General features: G+C 37.4%; 1 protein-coding gene across 7 annotated transcripts in view; it reads left to right on the top strand.

The window, feature by feature from the left end:
* Positions 1-19,820, top strand: part of clec16a (C-type lectin domain containing 16A) — a 54,889-nt gene that overhangs the window by 32,564 nt on the left and 2,505 nt on the right. For all 7 annotated transcript variants that reach the window (XM_038280347.1, XM_038280344.1, XM_038280346.1 and 4 more), the window contains 7 exons: positions 2,614-2,664; positions 2,803-2,931; positions 3,108-3,228; positions 11,462-11,613; positions 12,091-12,295; positions 16,314-16,484; positions 17,866-18,003. In XM_038280347.1, the coding sequence (XP_038136275.1) occupies positions 2,614-2,664; positions 2,803-2,931; positions 3,108-3,228; positions 11,462-11,613; positions 12,091-12,295; positions 16,314-16,484; positions 17,866-18,003 (967 nt within the window). The remainder of the gene's footprint in view (positions 1-2,613; positions 2,665-2,802; positions 2,932-3,107; positions 3,229-11,461; positions 11,614-12,090; positions 12,296-16,313; positions 16,485-17,865; positions 18,004-19,820) is intronic.

Below are 19,820 nucleotides of genomic sequence, written 5' to 3'. Positions count from 1 at the left end.
TTATTTCAAACAAAATTGATCACTAGTGGTTCCAAATAGGAGGGAGAAATGTCTATGTTGACGGGACTAACCCATACTTCTCGTGTACAGGTGCTGGTCATAAAATTAGAATATCATGAAAAAGTAGATTGATTTCAGTAATTCCATTTAAAAAGTGAAACTTGTATATTATATTCATACATTACATACAAACTCATATATTTCAGATGTTTATTTTGTTTAATTTTGATGATTACAAATGACAACAAATGAAAATCTCAAATTCATCATATCAGAAAATTAGAATATTACTGAAGACCAATAAAAACAAAGGATTTATAGGAATGTTGGCCAACTGAAAAGTATGAACATGAAAAGTATGAGCATGTACAGCACTCAGTATTTAGTTGGGCCTCCTTTGGCCTGTATTACTGCAGCAATGCGGCGTGGCATGGAGTCGATCAGTCTGTGGCACTGCTCAGGTGTTATGATAGCCCAGGTTGCTCTAATAGTGGCTTTTAGCTCTTCTGAATTGTTGGGTCTGGTGTATTGCATCTTCTTCTTCACAATACCCCATAGATTTTCTATGGGGTTAAGGTCAGGAGAGTTTGCTGGCCAATTAAGAACAGGGATACCATGGTCCTTCAACCAGGTACTGGTAGCTTTGGCACTGTGTGCAGGTGCCAAGTCCTGTTGGAAAATGAAATCTGCATCTCCAAAAAGTTGGTCAGCTGCAGGAAGCATGAAGTGCTCTAAAACTTCCTGGTATGTGGCTGCGTTGACCCTGGACCTCAGAAAACACAATGGACCAACACCAGCAGATGACATGGCACCCCAAACCATCACTGACTGGAAACTTTACACTGGACTTCAAGCAACGTGGATGAAGTGCCTCTCTTCTTTTCCTCCAGACTCTGGGACCTTGATTTCCAAAGGAAATGCAAAATTTACTTTCATCAGAGAACATGACTTTGGACCACTCACCAGCAGTCCAGTCCTGTTTCTCTTTAGCCCAGGCAAGACGCTTCTGACGCTGTCTGTGGTTCAAGAGTGGCTTGACACAAGGAATGCGACAGCAGAAACCCATGTCTTTCATACGTCTGTGTGTGGTGGTTCTTGAAGCACTCACTCCAGCTGCAGTCCACTCTTTGTGAATCTCCCCCACATTTTTGAATGGGTTTTGTTTCACAATCCTCTCCAGGGTGCGGTTATCTCTCTTGCTTGTACACTTTTTTCGACCACATCTTTTCCTTCCCTTCGCCTCTCTATTAATGTGCTTGGACACTGAGCTCTGTGAACAGCCAGCCTCTTTAGCGATGACCTTTTGTGTCTTGCCCTCCTTGTGCAAGGTGTCGATGGTCGTCTTTTGGACAACTGTCAAGTCAGCAGTCTTCCCCATGATTGTGTAGCCTATAGAACTAGACTGAAAGACCATTTAAAGGCTTTTGCAGGTGGTTTGAGTTAATTAGCTGATTAGAGTGTGGCACCAGGGGCCATCAATTTTGAACCTTTTCACAATATTCTAATTTTCTGATATGATGAATTTGAGATTTTCATTTGTTGTCATTTGTAATCATCAAAATTAAACAAAATAAACATCTGAAATATATGAGTTTGTATGTAATGTATGAATATAATATACAAGTTTCACTTTTTAAATGGAATTACTGAAATCAATCTACTTTTTCATGATATTCTAATTTTATGACCAGCACCTGTACATTTGAAGGACTAGGTTGCTTTATCGTGGATCCTTTAAGGTTCATATCAAAATAATTGCTCTATTTTTTTAACCAGAACATGTAGATCTGACTCACAAATACCCCTCTTTTCACATGAGTCATTTCAAAATAGTTTTCCAGCTGTCATGGTTAAATAATGTGATGGACCTTATAGATTAGTATAAAATTATGTGGGAGGAGGAAGGTTATTTTTTTTTGTTTCGTTTTGACACGACCTGAGTCTTCTGGTTGAAGCTACACCAGTGGTAGAAAAATGTAACCATGAGTGGCATGTTATAGACCATATTTGAAAGAAAATGGGGACAGTAGAATGAAAGCAGTAGCACCTGTATGAGGTGTTGAAGTATGAGTTGGATCGACCCCATGTGCACTCGGCTGCCTGTGATGAAGAACTGGATAGCATCTACAAGTTTAATGTTCTCCAGTCATAAAAATGTGCACTGGGTTTTCAGTTTAACTTCTTTGATCTAAAGTTTTTGCAAATTCATCCATTCTTAGAAAGCTGTCAGGTGTTTAGTAGTTAACTTTGTAATACCCCGTTGAAATTCATTTGAAGTTTTATTTAAGTAAAACATGTTTAGGCTTTGAGGTTTTGGACAGATGACATTTTAAAAAGAAGGCTTGGCTAAATCCTATTCTGTTAACTGCCCTTCATTCTTAACCCTAAGGCCCTACATTTCTAAGGGCTGAGACATCTTGATTGTTCCATAGAGAGGAGAGATGACTGGCTGAGGCTTAAAACTGATTTTAGGGGGGAAACTTTGTGCAAGTTTCACCTTTTCAAGAAATGAAACGAGACCCTATTTTTTTTTTTATCAAAACACAAAGAACTCAGATTCTGATTTCAACTTGATTGTTCCTAAAGTTGTTTTTATCTCTGCTGTTGTCACAGGGCGAAGAAATCTTTCTAGACATGTTTGAAGATGAATACAGAAGCATGACGGTAGGTTAGCCAATATTCTGGTAACAGTTGTGGTAATACATTTGAAATGAATCGTAATTTTCTGTAAATTAAACTTTGGTCTAGTTTGAAGGAGTTTTGTCCCTCATCCAGATGTTTCCATTTATATTTTTGTTGCAGAATAAACCCCTGAATGTGGAATATCTAATGATGGATGCCTCCATATTGCTGCCACCCACCGGCACCCCGCTGACTGGTATTGACTTTGTGAAGCGACTACCCTGTGGTGACGTAGAGAAGACCCGCAAGGTTTGTCAACACGGATACATGCATATAAGTAATGAGTTCTGTGATTGAGTGTTAAATTCCTTGGAAAATGTATGTTAGAGGAAGTCAAAACTAAAGACATTCTGGGATTCTTCTTTTAATCCCTTAGGATGCTCATTCTCTGTAGCTATTTATCATGTATTTCTTTTCCCTTTTAGGCTATTCGGGTGTTCTTCATGTTGCGGTCGTTGTCACTTCAGCTTCAGGGTGAACCTGAGACTCAGCTTCCTTTGACCAGACCGGAGGACCTGATCAAGACTGATGATGTCTTAGACCTCAGTAAGGCACACTCTAACATTCTACATTGATTTTAATAAATGATCACATACATAAGTGAAATTCAAGCTCAGTTTTGCACAATCAAAAGTCTTTATTTTATCCTTACAAGAAGGAACTTTTTAGAGCTTTCTGTACTCCACGTGTATACCCCACTGTTCCATTTAGCTAAGGAAACTAGCAGCTATACAACACAGATACCTGAGTGCAGAGGTAACAGATGCAACTACTTGCGCGTGCAAAGCTTAGCAACCACAGCGATGCAATGCTGAGTACACACTTAGCATCACTGCTTCCCACAAACTGATAACCTGAGCAGTTTTTCGCACACCGTTCAAAGGTGTGTAGTTGATGTTTTGGAAACTTGTACATGGTTAGCTCTGCTGTAAAGGATGCAACTGCACAGTGATGTGAGCCGGTCCTGACAATCTGTGCACTATTTACAAACTCTGCCACTATGCATGTGATATATTCTTTTTTGATATTGGTAAGTGTTTGCATGTAGTTATGCTTGAAAGTTCACATGCGGTAACCCCACTCCAAGAAAAATTTAAATCTACTAAGTATAAATAATGCATACCTGAAAAAAAAAGTTATAATAAAAGTGGACTAAATGATTATTTAGTAAAATTTTTTTTATTATTTAGATTTTTTTTACTGAAAAAAATAATTCTGACAGTCTGTCTCAGATAAATTAAAGCACCTTGATCATGAACTGTGAATCACCACACCAGTCAACAGGTACAGAGGTCTTACTGAACATTTCCTGAATATTTCATAAAAACCTCTGATTTCAATTCATTTTGCAGGCAGCTTATTTTTTTCAGGCCTTAATGAAAGGATATGTAAACTTTCAGGCACAACTGTATGTAATATTATGCGTTTAGTCTTGAAAATGAGTCATGTTGTTTCTCTTTTGATTCAAAAATTTGTTATGTAACTAAAGACAGGGAGAATTGATCTATGGGTGCCATTTCTAAAAGACCAAAACAGACATTTGTTTTTTTTTTGGTTTCTAAATCTTAAACTTGCAGATTTTAGAGGTAATGTAATTGACAATTGACAATTTTCAGACCTTTGCAGAGGTATATAAGATAGGTGGATAAGATTTGTTTCACATGTAAATATTGATCAATCATAGCTTTATCGATTAGTGCTCCAATAGGTTGTACTTGGGTTATCCCTCTAACTCTGATCACCTACCCTGTTACTGCTGAAAAAAAGCTTACCACAGGATGATGTTTTATTTGCTGAATTGTCATCACCTCTGACCAGAGGTCTACTTCACAAATACCAAATTCAGATATCCAGAATAAGAGATAAAGCCAAGCTTGCCCTTGCATGATGAATACCTTCTGACTCTCATCTGTTTCATGAAGAAGACATAGCCTTTTGGATATTAATACATATAAATGGCTTGTACTAACAAGTAAAAAGGTGGCTGCACCCATAAATATATGGTAAATGGTAAATGGCATGTACTTATATAGCGCCTTTATTCAAGTTAGGAGACTTGACCAAGGCGCTTTACACCACATTCATTCACCCATTCACGCACACGCGCACACACTCACGGTGGCAAGCTACATTGTAGCCACAGCTGCCCTGGGGCTCACTGACAGAAGCGGGGCTGCCGTACACTGGCGCCACCGGGCCCTCTGACCACCATCAGTAGACAATGCAGGTGAAGTGTCTTGCCCAAGGACACAACGACACTGAAAGTCGGAGTCGGGGCTTGAACCGTCAACCCTTTGATTTCAGGGCAAACTCCTACATCCAACATAACTATTGTATGTGTTAAACAGCTAAATTGTCTGACAGAGGGGGTGCCCACCATCCCTAGAATTCACAACAAAAAAGGCCCGTAGGGTTTTTGCCAGTGCATCTCAGCGTAACAGGCTGTTGTGCTCAAATAAGTTACCATTACGCTGAAAGTCATACCGATGCACTTATTTTTTTATTTTTATGAACATAATGTCCCTTTAACTGATATCTGAGCTTTCTCCTAGTACATTTCAGCACAAGTGCTGAAAAATTTAGAATTACAGTGGAATTATGCTGATGCCCTGACTTTTAATAAGCCTAACAGCCATGGTTATGGTGTTTTAAACATATTTATCTCATTTGCAAATATACATTAGGCTAGGACTATTAAGATGTGAACTGCTCAGCGTCTAGACTGTCATTGGCTCACCAAGGGAGATTAATGCACAACAGCCCCGACAGCAAGGAACAAGTTTTAAAGAAAAAGAAAAAAAAAAATCGCTTCTCAACACTGCATATAAGTTTTATTTATTTATTTTATAATATAACCCAGTCTTACGTGAACTTTGGGGTTTTCTGCAAACAAAATCCCCTTCATGTTCTTCAAAGAGCATGTATTAGTAGACTGAAAAGTAGTCCACCTTTTCCAAAGTTCTTGAAGTAGGTCATTCTTCTCTGGCCAAGGGAGGTTGTGAAGATGTGTATATACTTTGCTAAGACTTTGAGCATCTCCTACCTCATACGAGAACATACCACTAGCGCAAAATCAAGCCCATCACAGACCGTCTGTGTGGCACCATTCTGTGCTAGTCGAATTGTGACCCAGCACAGGTACTGCCATTATCAGAGATGTAGTAACGCTCATAGAGATGATTGTTGGTAAAAGTTCAATATGGATAGGTAATTGTAAAGGAAAACACATGAGTCTGGAGCTACTTTTTTGGCCTGAATTTATGGACAAAACATCTGCCTCTTTCTCATCCATTCCTCTAACCCTGTCGAATCCTGTCAACTCAGGGACGTTGACCCCAACAGCTTTCTTTGGCTTTCAGAAGTAAAAAAATAAATAAAAATCTGTCAGTCACTCTGTAGAACCCCTGTCCTCCATGGCTTCTGAGAAATTGTCTCTGACCCTCGCTGTGGAGGGCTAAAGTTATACCCTCTACCCCTCCTTATGTCTACTACACCAAAAAGAGTAATTGGGACATCAGTACCCAATACACCAGAAGATGTGGAGGAGGCCGTAGGAAGGCAACAACCCAGCAGTAGGACCACTACCTCTACCTTTATGCAAGGAGGAACTGGAGCAGCACTGCCAAAAGTTCTGCTAAATGACCTCCAGCAGGCTACAAATGTGCATGTGGCTGCACAAACTGTTAGAAACCAATTCAATCATCCTTCATTCTGACTGGTTTGGCAGTGGGTCAGCAATGGTGTGCGGTGGCATTTCTTCGGAAGGCTACACAGCCGCATGGATGCCACACAACACTGAGCCTCATTTTGACCTGTTTTTAATAACATATAAAAGTTGGATCAGACCGGTAGTGTGTTTTTCCACTTAGATTTTGTGAGTCCAAATCGAGGCCTCCATTGGCTAATAAATTTGATTTATTTATAGATTATTTTTGTTGTCAGCACAGTTTGCTGGCTACAAATACTCTTACTTTCAGGACTTTTTCAACAATGTTGGAAATGCTTATACTTTTTAAAGGATTAAAATACAAATCTACCAAACATGTCCAAATATTTAGTGGAAGATATTCCAAGGCCACAGATTTCTGTTGTGCTAATGATCCGAATTTAATGGATCGGTGCTTGTTCATATAAATTGTTTCTGAACACCTCATTGGTTTTCTTGAGTATTAGTGACTCTGCAATCTGTGTCATATGTAGGTAGTGTTGGCCTTTAAATGTTATCTTGTCATCTGCTTTGAGTCAATCAGAAATGCATGGCTGGTAGCAAATCATGGTGTAAACCTGTAGTCTGATTGTAATGCAACAGTGGTTGTATTTTATCATCTATTCTATCTTTGTCTTTGAAACCCTTTTAAGGGTTGCATATTTTTATTATTTTAAGACTATACATGATTACCAGATGCCACCTTATGACCATTTTTTAATCAGGAAGATTACTTGAAGAAATACTTTTGATTAATATATTAAACACAGACCAAATATCTTCCATCTGTTTTACTTTCATATATAACTCAGTGGCTGAAACTCTTTGTTCTGATTTTTCCAAATGCTGCTCGAAAGAGGCTGTGGTAGATCTAGGTACTGACAAGTTGTAAGGTGTTGTGTGGTGTGACTTCCTGGAATTGATGTCACAGAAAAAATAATCTTGAACCATCTGTGTAGTAATTAGTTCGTTTTTTTTTTTTTGGAGTTGCAGACAGCTTAACAGAAGTGTGATTAAAAAAAATGTCTTTCCTACTTTGACTATGTTTGTAAGCTAGGTAGTTATCTAAAAACACATTCTTAGTAATTATAAGGGGGAGGAAGGGTTTTTTTTTCTCCATGTGTGGGCAGAATAAAACTTTTCTCCCTCCCACAAGTGTTTTTTTCTGACCATTAGGCTGCCATCGCCCACATTCCACCTCCTCATCTATTAACTTTTGAATCATGGAGAATTCGAAGAGAAAGGTCGGGTTTCATGTTGGACATTGCCAAATAATGTCTTTTTTTCTCCACCATTTTTTTTTCTTCTTAATAATAAAAATAAGTTTCTGGTAGATACTGCCCAGCAACAACATAAAGGATTGGAAATTTGAATTTGGTTGATGAATTGTTATAACAAAACTACTTTGTAATAAATCTTAGACATTTTCAAGGCTACCAGATTACCCTACTTGATCATTCATTGCTGTGGGATCGTGTCCCCTTCTTCAACTAGCACTTGCTACTCAGAGTATTTATCTTCATCTCCCCGTCTTGATCAGCAACCCCAAACTGATCCCAAAAGTGTTCAGTAGGATTGACTTTAGGACTAGAACCCTCCATCCTGGAGTTATGGAGGGTAGTCTGTTAAACCTCACTTTATGGGTGGAGTATTGACCTTCTTTAGAATGGTGTTTGGTCTGGAAAATGGAGACTGGTCACAGAAATGAATTTCGATTCTTCTCTGTTGAAATTGCCTCCAGTTATGAAGTGTTGTTTGTCCTGTTGGGGAAATGCTTTCCTATGCCATCAAGCAGCCTCCCCTATAAGTCCCTTATATTTGACAAAGGGTATTCGGCAAGTCCATTCTGAATTCATTGTTAGAAAAGTATTTTTTTTTATAACCGTTGTACAGGGGAATTTGTGTGTTTTTCAGTGTGATGAGGCGTCTTTACAACGAAGAAATAACCAACAGAAAAAGTATAAATCTAATATGAGTTTGATTTTCTTACAATAAAGTGTGGCCAGTAGTTTTAATGTTACCCACTCTCAACGAACAAGTGTAACCAGTTTCCTTGTGTCACTCAGTGAACAGTAACTTTGTGATGGGTTGCTTTGCAGGTTTTAAGACTTGAGTCGTCTGTAGCTTTGTTGTAAAATGAGCTTATGTCATATGGTTTGATTCTTGGAAGAGCAACAAAGTTTTATGGAAGTGCTGTGTTGTACTTTATAGGAGCCTAGTTAGTCCTTGGGTTGCTTCCTTGCCAACTTTCTGTTTCAATAAGAAGGGCTAAAAAAAGAAAAATGACGCCATCACTAAACCTAAAAATGATGGCTATTTGTAATGAATCATCCAGACTGTTACATGAGCGAACAGACCCCTTTCTGTCAAAGTAAAAAAAAAGAAAAAAAAAAAGAAGTGGGGGCGGTATGGTATTTCCCATTTTGTTAGGAGACTAATGTTATCAAAGTTCCCCTGATTTCTTTGACCATTTAATTATTAGTGTACTGTTATAACTATAGAAAACCAAGGACTACCTCTCCAGCCGAAGGTACTTTTCACTGGTCTCTGCTTGACTAGGAAGTATTCAGTTTCTGGCAATCCCCTTTGATCTTTAATCATACCCTATTTCTTACAAGTTCCTGCTTGTTTGTATTCCTCCACACCCCTCTGTTGTAAACACAAAAATAGTAAAAAAAAAAAAAAAGATTACATTGCTTCCTGTATATAGACTCTAGCACAACAAAGAAAAGAATATTTGTTCAAGAATAGAACTGCAACATGTTTCGCTGGAAGAGCAGTAGGCATAGTGAAAGAGTCAATGGGCAAAATACTTCAAAAGGAAGATGAAGAGAATTTAATCAAGGGGTTGTACACTTGGTTGTACTTAACATTTGGAAAAAGTCAGTGGGCGTTATGTCAACTAAAACCGGTGGTGTCAGTTCAGGTCAGTTCTACTTTTGGTGTTTACTGGTTTTGTTGTGCACTGCAGTAAATAATGCTCACATGTGGGCTTATCAGTTCTTGTTGCTCCTCAGCATGTGGGAGCAACAAGAACTGATGGCTTCTTCTTGTTCTTTGAAGTGCATAAAGCCAGACAATTCTGGTAGACTAGACATCTGTCTGGGGTTCTGTGTAAGACAAGGCAAGATTATTTGTATAACACATTACAGTTGCAAGATAATTTGAAGTGCTGTATATGAAGAAAGCAGATAAAAAGAAAACAAGTTAGGCTAAAATCTATGATGCTTAAAGCACATTCTCAGAACATTTATGCTGTCTTCTGTAAATTTGTTGCAAATTGGTGAAGCAAAGACATTTTTTTTCTGGTTTTGTGGATGCAGATTAGACTCGAACCAGATGGCCTGACGGGTTTGAAGGGTTGATAAAATGACAAATCTTGCATATAAGTCATTCAGTGATGTGTGAACCAACAGAAGTATTTTAAAGCCTCTTCTCCTAAATGCAGGGAGTCAGTGTAAGAACTTAAGAGATGGAGTGATGTGCTCTACTTTCATAGTTTTAGTGAGGACACAAACAGCAGCATTCTGGATAAACTGCTGCTGCCTCACTCTTAAGGCAGAGCTGTGAAGACACTTTTCAAGTTATACTTTTTCATTTATCAAAAAAACTTTGAATAAAACCTTTATGTACATGAAGATTATGTAAAGATCTTGCAATTCGGCATTGGTTTTATCTTGGAGTTTGGAATCGGCTTTTAACTATTTTAGAGCAATTACAAATTGTTCAAACCACTTCACAAAGTAATTCCAAGGAGTTAAATAAAACACTATTTGGTACAATATTATTTTATTAAATTATTTGCTTAATTAGAAATCAATAACTTTTGAGTTGATTCTTGACCTACTGGGATTGTTCCTGAAGGAGCAGTTAAGGGGAAGACCACCAAACTTCTTTAGGTAGGTTTGACTTATGAAGCTAGAAGACATGAGAGAACTCATCTTAAAGGACTCTTTGGTCATATTTTGGAAATCAAATACAATGAGCATTTGAGGAAACACAAACATTAACACTGTGTTCATGTTTAAAGCTTTAGTGAATTAAAGGTTAGTTTTAGTTTTATAAACAACAGCTGAGTTGTTTTCAGCTTAGCATGGCCTGCAGCCGGGAAACGACTTTCCTTTCAGATGTTTATCCCTCCAGTCTCTGGTATCTTAAAGTTTTCTGTAAACTCAGGGAAATGTTGCAAAATGGTCTATCTTTGCAAAAATTAGTTCTGAGAGATATACTTGGACTTTGATCGGTCAGATTGTTGACCTAAACAGGGGTTGAACAATTAAGTCATTTAGCCATGTCATCTTACAGTACATCTCCCCGATGTGTCTCTTCTGGGAGAGAAGGTGGCAAAGAGGATCAGACAAGCATGAGTGGCTTTGACATAAAATGACCAACCGGGAAGTTTTCTTTCAAAGGAACAATTATGAATTTCAGCTGAAGCATTAAACAGAAGTAGTTCTTTTAAAGTTTGTTTGAATAAGAGATGCTGTGTGTGTACTCCTTCCTCAGATTACCACTTAAGTACAGTATGAACTTGTCAGTCTAGGTTAACTGGAAATGTTTTTGTTGCATTGGTTTTTAAGGGGAACTGAAAAAGGCTGATGTTTTAGTTGGAATGTGGTTATATTGTTCCTTAATTAATATCCTGCCAAGTCCTTCCTACTGTTTTGTTGATGTGCTAGAAACGGCGAAAACACAGGTTCCCACTCAGATAATTGCATTTTTAATAAACACTCAAATCCTGTTACATTTTTGAATGCATAGAAATATAAAAAATTAATGAATCGAAATCTACGCATTTAAGTTCGACCCTGAAATTTATGTATTAATTGGTTTGTTAGTGAACATGTGACCAGAACCTTGTAGCTTGATACATTACAGATTTGTTATTTGCTGTATTTCTAGCATATACCTAATTTTAATATACCAATTAGAATTTTCTGTTCAGTGCTAAAATATTTAAAACTCAATGGAATAAATTGTCTAAGTTGAATTTCAATTAAATTTACTTACATTTTAAACAAAACTTCAAAACATAGAATCCTATTGTAACTAACAAAAATCTATTTTTTTCAGATAACAGTGACTTAATAGCATGTATGGTGGTGAGCAAAGATGGCAGCCAAGCCCAGAGGTTCCTCGCTGTAGATGTGTACCAAATGAGTCTAGTTGAACCAGAAACAAAACGCCTTGGCTGGGGAGTAGTCAAGTTCGCAGGACTTTTGCAGGTAAGTAATTTTGTTTTTTTTAAGATTTTGTTTTTTTCTTCACAACTTTGTACAAATGTCTCAAAAGTTAAATTGATATTCAAATACCATACCTATGGAGGAAAAACAACAACCTCAGACAATCTCCTAACTCTTAGATCATTCACCAACTTCATCTGTTACCTGTGAAGAAATCAATCTGAAGAGAAGGACAGTCTGTTCTAAGAAAATTGCAGAATAAAACTTTAAAAAACTTTGAGTTTTTTTTTTTTTTTTTTTTTTTATGAACCCAAATCGTTAATTTAAAAAGGCATCCGTTGGTCTTTAAAAAAAATAAAAAAAATGTATATGTGTATGTGTGTGTATATATATATATATATATATATATATATATATGTTTTTATTTTTTTTACAAACCTTCATCTCCCTTTTGATTCGCATGTCAGCATCCTTTTCACCTAACCTTCTGTGGTATCTGTCTTCCTCATTCTTTTAAAGGACATGCAGGTGTCTGGCGTTGAGGATGACAGCAGAGCTCTTAATATTGTCATTCATAAACCCAGCTCCAACCCTCATGCAAAGCCCCTGCCAATCCTGCAGGCCAATTTCATCTTTGCTGATCATATTCGCTGCATCATTGCCAAGCAGAGGCTAGCCAAAGGGCGCATTCAGGCCCGACGCATGAAGATGCAAAGGATTGCAGGTGAGAGGGAAAGAGCAACTCCTACTATGTTTCCTAGCATATATTTAAAATATTTATATGCACCTTATAAAGAAGTTACTTTCATGTCCTTATTGTTTTTCTGTGTTCTCACAATATTTCTATTATATTCCTAAATATTATAATATTTCGTGCAATATTTCTGTTTACTTAATACCAGGTTAGTACAGAAACCCAGCAGATTGCATCAGGTCATTAATTGAAAGCATTGAATTGTCCTAGATGAGCATGTAGCGACAGTGTAGAGTCGCTTGCATTGTGTCTCTAACTTTGCAGGAATCCCCATACTGAGGATGCATGTAGTTGTTTCTCCAGCCGAACCAGGCTCAGTAGGAACGGCCTTCTGTCACGGCAAACAGGTGGTTTGAGAAAACAGAGCAGACGCACAAAATGAATATAGAAGCACTGATCCAGGAATACTTCTTATGTTAGAGGATAGTAAGAAGTGAATTGCAATATTAGCTCCTGTAGGGCCTTCATCGAGTAGGGAAACGCAAATTAGCTCTGCGCCAGTATTCACGTCTAGAAGATGAAATACAACAAACAGTCACAATGGAAGTTCAATCAAAAGCTACGTCTATAAGAGAGACTGATTTCACCACTGAACAACAGCAGGAAGTGCATCATCTGAAGAAAGACAACCTAAGGTTCTCAGTAGCAGCCCAGCCAAGGTTTTAACTGCTTGGAACACCAAGAACAATGAGGTTACTGTGGAGAGAGGGAAAAAAAACAGGTCACTAATTTCAAGGGAATGTCGTTTAAACCACTGCTTTTCAAACCAGTTCCTCAGGACCTTCTGTCCTGAATGATTAAGGTATGTTCTTCCCGCCACACACCTGACCAATAAAGGAATGCCTTACAGGACCCTGCAGCACTTAGTGATGGCAAAGGCGAGAATGCATTCATTTGACACAGGGTGCTGGAGTAGAGACGTATCTAAAAGGTGTGTTACGACCGGCTCACATTCGCAAAAAACAATGGGAGACCATGCTACAACTAGAGCTGAATAACATAAAATCCGATTAGTTTAAGACAAAGCAAAGGATAACAAAGCTGTGTGTAGATAATGTACAATAGTGCAAATAAACAAAAGACAAACTCAAATGTGCATAACTGGTACTTTATATCCTGGACCAAATCCTGATCACCTGCACTGAGGAGGAGCATACAGGATAGGCAGCAAACCATCAACCTAGCTAATAAGGCCTAGGGTAGCAACACATGCACCAGAGTGGCTTCTTGGTGGCAAGTTTAACACCGCTTTAAACCACAGTTTAAAAGTTCAAGGGTCGGGAGCAAAGATGTTGAATGGTTAAAGGGGACAGAGCCCCCCCTTTTTGATTCTTTTTCCCTGAAGGTTAATTTTAAGGTAGTAAAAGGAAAACAGAAGCAGTTTGAATAATAAAGGAAGCAAAACTTTAGTTTACAGTATTTAAGTTACAGCTTAAAGTTTGAAGCAAAGCTTAAGCACTAAATGGTTTTGTGGGTGAGGTAAGATCCCGCACTGAAAATGGTCGCTAGGATTCACATGCTAGTCATGTGTAGTCGGCATAAGCAGCTACATTTGGAGATAACTCAGTATAACCTAAGCCACTTACCCACATTATTGAAAGAAAAAAAGAGAAATCAGAACATAGTGGGCTTCCTAAAGTGTGGTTAAGGTTTAGATATCATTTCCAAATTTGTGTATGTTCTTTATGCAAGTATAAACACTATAATAATGTCCCACTAAAGCTGGTAAAAGAAAATCTTTTTACCAAAGTCCTGTACCAAGATGGACTAAAAACCACTCACAAAACGACTGGCTGTAACACCAGGTAAAGAATAAAAAGACAAAGAGATGAATATCATGCACCCTGAGGAAAGGAAAATTGAAATGTTTGGACTTGATATCAATCATTACATTATTATTAGATGAGAGGGAAAAGCTTGCAAGCCAGAGAACACTATGCAGTTTGTGTGGTACGGGGAAAGAAGCGTCACGCTACAGATCTCTTTTGCTTCGTAGTGCACTCTACAACTGGATGGCATCATGAGGAAGGGGTTATGTGGGAAACAGAAAATAAACATTTAAAGTTATGAAATGGGAGAACTTGTCCTTGGACACTGATGAATCTTCCAGATAGACCGTGACCAAAAGCGTACAATCAGATAAGTGCTGAAAAACCATAAAGTGAAGGATATTGAAAGGTTCATGGCTGAGCCTGAAGGTCACGCGTAAACAAGGAGTTCTAAAAACTGCCTCTGTTAGGATTGCTGCATTGCTGTTAGGGTGAATGGTTTTCTCTCATTCTGGCTGTAGGCAAGTCTAAACGACTTTAATAATATTAACCAACCGAAGATGTTAAGTTTAATTCATAGGCGGTGAGAAGAGTTTTTTTTCTATACAGTGGATGTTAACATGTGATTTCAAGTATAAGTACAAGACATTGTTTTCCTGGAATAGGGGTTAAAATACAGAAACGTGATAGATTACAACACAAGCAGGTGTGGAGCTGCTAAGCTTAATGGCATATTTTCACATGGCTCAAGTTATTATTCATTGCAATAAGGATTATAAAACTTATTGGATGGACACACATGAAACGGATATTTAAAGCTTTATCTTAGACAGGAGGTAATTACAGAACAAATAGAATCCATAAATAGATTAACGCTAAAACTTTGCTTTATAATAATCAGAGAATACAAAGTAGAGGATGAGCTGAGATTACTTGAGTGAGATTAACAGCATTACATGTAAAACTATAATATATATGGCAAAGTTTACTTTTCAAATGTTAAAATACACTAAACAATTAAATTGGAGATTTTTTTTAATGGACGATGAAGGATGGCACTAAGTAAACTGGATCTAGATGAGATTCTAAGACCAATAACTTCAGAGAATTATGGGTAATTATAAACTAAACCAGAAATGGAATGGAGAGAAGAAGGGTGTGAATCACATTAGACAAAAATAGGAGTAATAATTGGGTCTGAATATTTATAATAAGAATAAGCCACATGCTATGGGTGGACCCTAATTTATAGTCTAGCAAAGTGTCATATGTAGGGTTTTGTTTCCAGATGTGGTTGGATGAAATGATAAAAACAGGGAACTTGGGGTTTGAATTTTTAAGGAAATCTGTCAGGACAGAGAGGTCAAATGAAGTCTTTACTGGAAAACGACAACTTGAAGAAAACAATATTATATAATGTGATCATCATATCAGCACAGACTGTTTTTTGGCTTGTTATTTGTTGTTCTTTTATACATTTTTATTAATGAAAGCCCATATAAGTGTCTGAGAAAATACAGCAACATTAAATTGAGGAAGCTTATCTTAAATATCTACAAAAAGATGTCTATAAAACCAAAACTTAAATTATTTATCATCAGTATTAATGATCATTTGACAGGAACTTTTTGTTTTCTCTTCAAACGTCCTCATGATAGAAGTCATTTTTTTGCTCAAGCTTGTTTTTCTTGGACTTCTGAACTTCCTGTTGATTATTAAATGGAGAACGAGAGCAACGTTTTTTTTTTTTTTCTAAAGAAACAGTTGAGTGATGGGTGAGATGCTTTTAAATATTGCAGAGTCCAGCCTTTACTCTTTTTTGTAAACGGTTGTACTGGCTCTGTTTTCCCTGCTTGCTGTTAACGTTGGTCCATTTGTGTTTTAAGTACTGGTAACTCCACTAGGAGTTGTTGTACTTCCCCTTAATATGGTCTCATTCTGTAGAAATATGCTCAAAACTAACAAAACACAAAATCTAGCCTAGTTCAGCAAATTGAGAAGGATGTGATGCCTACAAAAATAACCACAACTCTTAGTAACAGTTTTAGATTTATTTTCTTTGTCTAACAGAGTTTCACAGAAACAGTGTTACAGTTTTTCAGCTTGATGAATTTTAAAAACATCTTTATTTTCCTTATGGATAAATCCGGTCCTTTTTTTCTTGATATAGCCATTATTTCTATACTATACTGTCATTTTTCTACTCCCTGTGCTTTTAGCCCTGTTGGATCTGCCGGTGCAGCCCAGCGCTACAGAGGTGTTGGGTTTCGGTCAGACTGCTAGCGCCTCACCCAGCGGCCTGCCTTTCCGATTCTACGAACAGTCTAGACGAGCGCCCAATGATCCCACAGCAAACAGATCCGTTTTCGCCTCAGTCGACAAAGTGCCAGGTGACATAAACATACAGAAAAAACAGACAGAAAAATATACAGTATGTGAGTGGATCGAGGTGATAACTGGAAGATTGCTTTAAAGTGCTTATTCTGAAATGCTCTGAACTCCAAATTAGTGGAAATCAGTTTCTAATTTGACCTTCAGCATCAAAGAAGGGTGATAATATTCCACCCTGCAGGCATAGATTAGAGGTTTTCAGCAGAAGCACAGCTCTGCTAGAAGCAGCTGGAAAGTCCCCTGTCCTGGCCTTTATTAGATACGGTGGCTTTAAAACAGCCCTTGAACTTTTCCACATTTTATCGTGTTTTTATGATTTATAACCACAACCTTAAGTCTGCTTTACTGTGATGTTATGCCAAACACAGACTAAAACATGACTGAAGTGAAAATTTAATTAAGTATTGAAAGTTTTAGGTGATTAGAACTCAAGACAAGTTGGATGTTGCTGTAGTGATTCCTGTGGATACAATCCAGTGCAACCAGGTGTCTTAAACAGACTGGAATGAAATCCTGGAGTTTGGGTTTATAATAGGATTATTTATTTATTTTTAAAGATGTAAAATTTTACATTGTGATAAATATCTTCTGTTGTTCGTCATTGAATTGAATATTCATCTTGTTTTTTTTAAGCATACTGTGAAGATAAGCCAAAAATAAGCTTATAAATAAGCTGTAGTTTTTAGAAATGCCTTCAACTAATGGATTGTAGAATAAAGGAAAAATTCTATATTTAGGAGCCAGAAAACTGTCCAACAGCTTGTAAAAGGAAATAAAAGGCAGAATGTTGCATTTTAAAGAGCATATGGGTAATTTTGAAAACAGCTGTTTCAGTTATGCCCATTTAAAAAGGATGATATTATCATGTAAGTATGTAGGATGACTCTGCATGTATACCAGCCCTACCTTGCAGCTTGTCCCAGTTTATGACTTTAGTATCTTAGGAATCTAGATAGCTGTGTTACTGTAGAGCATCTTAACCCTAATGAGAAAACCCAGACTGATTATGTGAGAAAGGTGAGACTTGTCCAATACCTGGATTAGTCATAGGTGAAGTTGTAATGAGAAATGAAAGAGCTGACTCTTTTGGGTAAGACATACTACCTTAAAAGTGTTTTGTAATCCAGTTTTTGTGTCAAAGACTTATTTATCACTGTAGTAATTCACAGGATATGGATCAGATTTTGCCTTTCCTCCTGAGTCTATGGAGGTTTGCTAATGCTGTTTTTCTCTCAAGTGGACTAAGTTAAGATATCAATAAGTTACAAGCCAGAAAACTGGAGAGAAGGTTCTAAAAATGTAAATGTATGCCTTTTCTAAATGCTTCAGAAGTGGTATTACATGGTGAAAATGTGTCAGTTTATGTCTCACCACCTGCAGGTTTTGCAGTGGCCCACTGTGTGCCTCAGCACAGCCCCTCCCCACTGTCCTCCCCGTCACCTCCCTCCAGTGGGAGTGGGAGCACAGGGAGATGCGACTCTGTTACTGCAAGCTCTGCGTCGTTTCAGAGCCCCTCAGGTAATCCATACACTGAACTCCAACTTTATAAACACATAGACAAGCTGGGAAATATACAGATCTGGATCTATAAAGGAGTCGTTATTTAAGAAAAATAACTAATTCTGCATTAAAGATTGTGTATATTTTGTTTAGAAGACCAGCTAATGAGAGATGTAGCACTGCGGTGCAGATATATACATTCAGTACTCATGTCCTATCTCATGTGACTATATTTGCAACCCACCAAAACCACAGTAGTTTTTAGTGGTTCGGCATTGTGAAAATGTTTGTTACAGCATACTATAGGATGCCTATATGTGGTGTATGTGAGAACGTACATACACAGCCAGTACCCGCTTTTTATATAGAGCTTTGCAAGCAAAACATGAGTTGATAAACAGCTGAATAAGATAAGCTACGCAAAGGCCTTAAGCTGTTAAATTACTACAAATGAAAACCTCAAAACTGTATTTTCAAACCATTCATAAGTGCTGTGTCATCACACATTCACCTGACAGCTTTAATGTATTTTAGGTGTCGGATCACTAGATCAGAATGTAGCTGATTTCTTTGCATGTTACGGTTAGTTCACACAAAACCATTATTCCATGTTATGACACATAGCTCAGATGCTCGTTTCCTGCGGACACACGGAGGCAGTGGGGGTGTAGCTGTCTGTTCTTAGAAACAGGATGTTTGTGTTTTGGAATCAGAAAGATTCTCTACACACGGTTCATATTTTCAAATTAGTCACTCAACTTCTCTGTCATTCATCATGTGGATTATTTTTTGGGGGATGTTACACTGAGACTAGAATTAGTTGTCCTTTTTCATCAGAATATATCAGTATAAAATTCAAAGAATTAATATGTTTGGACTTAATGTTGTCGTGTTTTCCTCCAGAGATGTTGCAAATCTTTGAAATGACTGTAAACAAGTCCTGTATCAGCACCGATGACATGCAGAGACTGCAGATCAGACTGGGTTTTTTGTTTTTTTAAATCAATCTTACTCCTTAAACCTGTTAATGTTTGGTTATAATTCCAAAGATTGAAGTTTTGGAGTTTTAATGAAACACACCAAGACAAAGAAAATTAAACATGACCTGCAGATTTTTTTTTATAAACATTCAGTGAATAATAAACCAACTGAAAGTTTGGCCTCTGGGTGCAGCTTTTTCTTTTGTTCTCCAGGAACAGGTTTCAAATGTTGCTGGTTGAGGGGTTTCGGAATTACTCAAACCCAGCTTTGGCTTGAGGCCTTCATTTTCCAGAGCTTCCATTTACCCCTGGCTAATTTTAATGCTTGGGTTCTTATTTTGCTAAAACTTGCACTGTATTAGCCTAGATGGGCTCATACCATTTAAGTGGCTCACTATACTCCCTGCAGGAATGTATATTAATGTTCGTTTGCTGAGTGCAGGATAGAAGCTTCTGTCGCAAAACGTTTTGACTTATATGAAGTTCACAATCGTTTCACCGCGGTAGAGAAAAGAATAGACTCCATTTGGAGTTACAACCTAGTTTGGCCTTTACTTTGAATCCTCTAACTGCACTTATACTGTAAAACTTCAGTATAATATTTCAAACTTAGAAGATGATTTTATTAACAAATAACTTCTAAGCTATTGGTGAAAAAAATAATGACCAAGAAAGTGAACTACGGCACTTCTTTTAACATAAAATGATAACATTCTGCGAAGGGGTGTTTTTCAAATGTGAATTAATTAACAGACATCTATAAACTAGCACAGATAATTTGATGTCATTGTAAACCAATGTAGCTGAATTACAATTTTGAGGAATTTAACGTACTTGTAATATTTAACACTAGAT

The sequence above is a fragment of the Cyprinodon tularosa genome, unplaced genomic scaffold (genome assembly GCF_016077235.1).
Source record: "Cyprinodon tularosa strain WSP-4 unplaced genomic scaffold, ASM1607723v1 ctg159, whole genome shotgun sequence".
Taxonomy (NCBI): Eukaryota; Metazoa; Chordata; class Actinopteri; order Cyprinodontiformes; family Cyprinodontidae; genus Cyprinodon; species Cyprinodon tularosa.
Note: the sequence above shows the minus strand (reverse complement) of the source record. Positions and strands in the feature narration are given on the sequence as shown.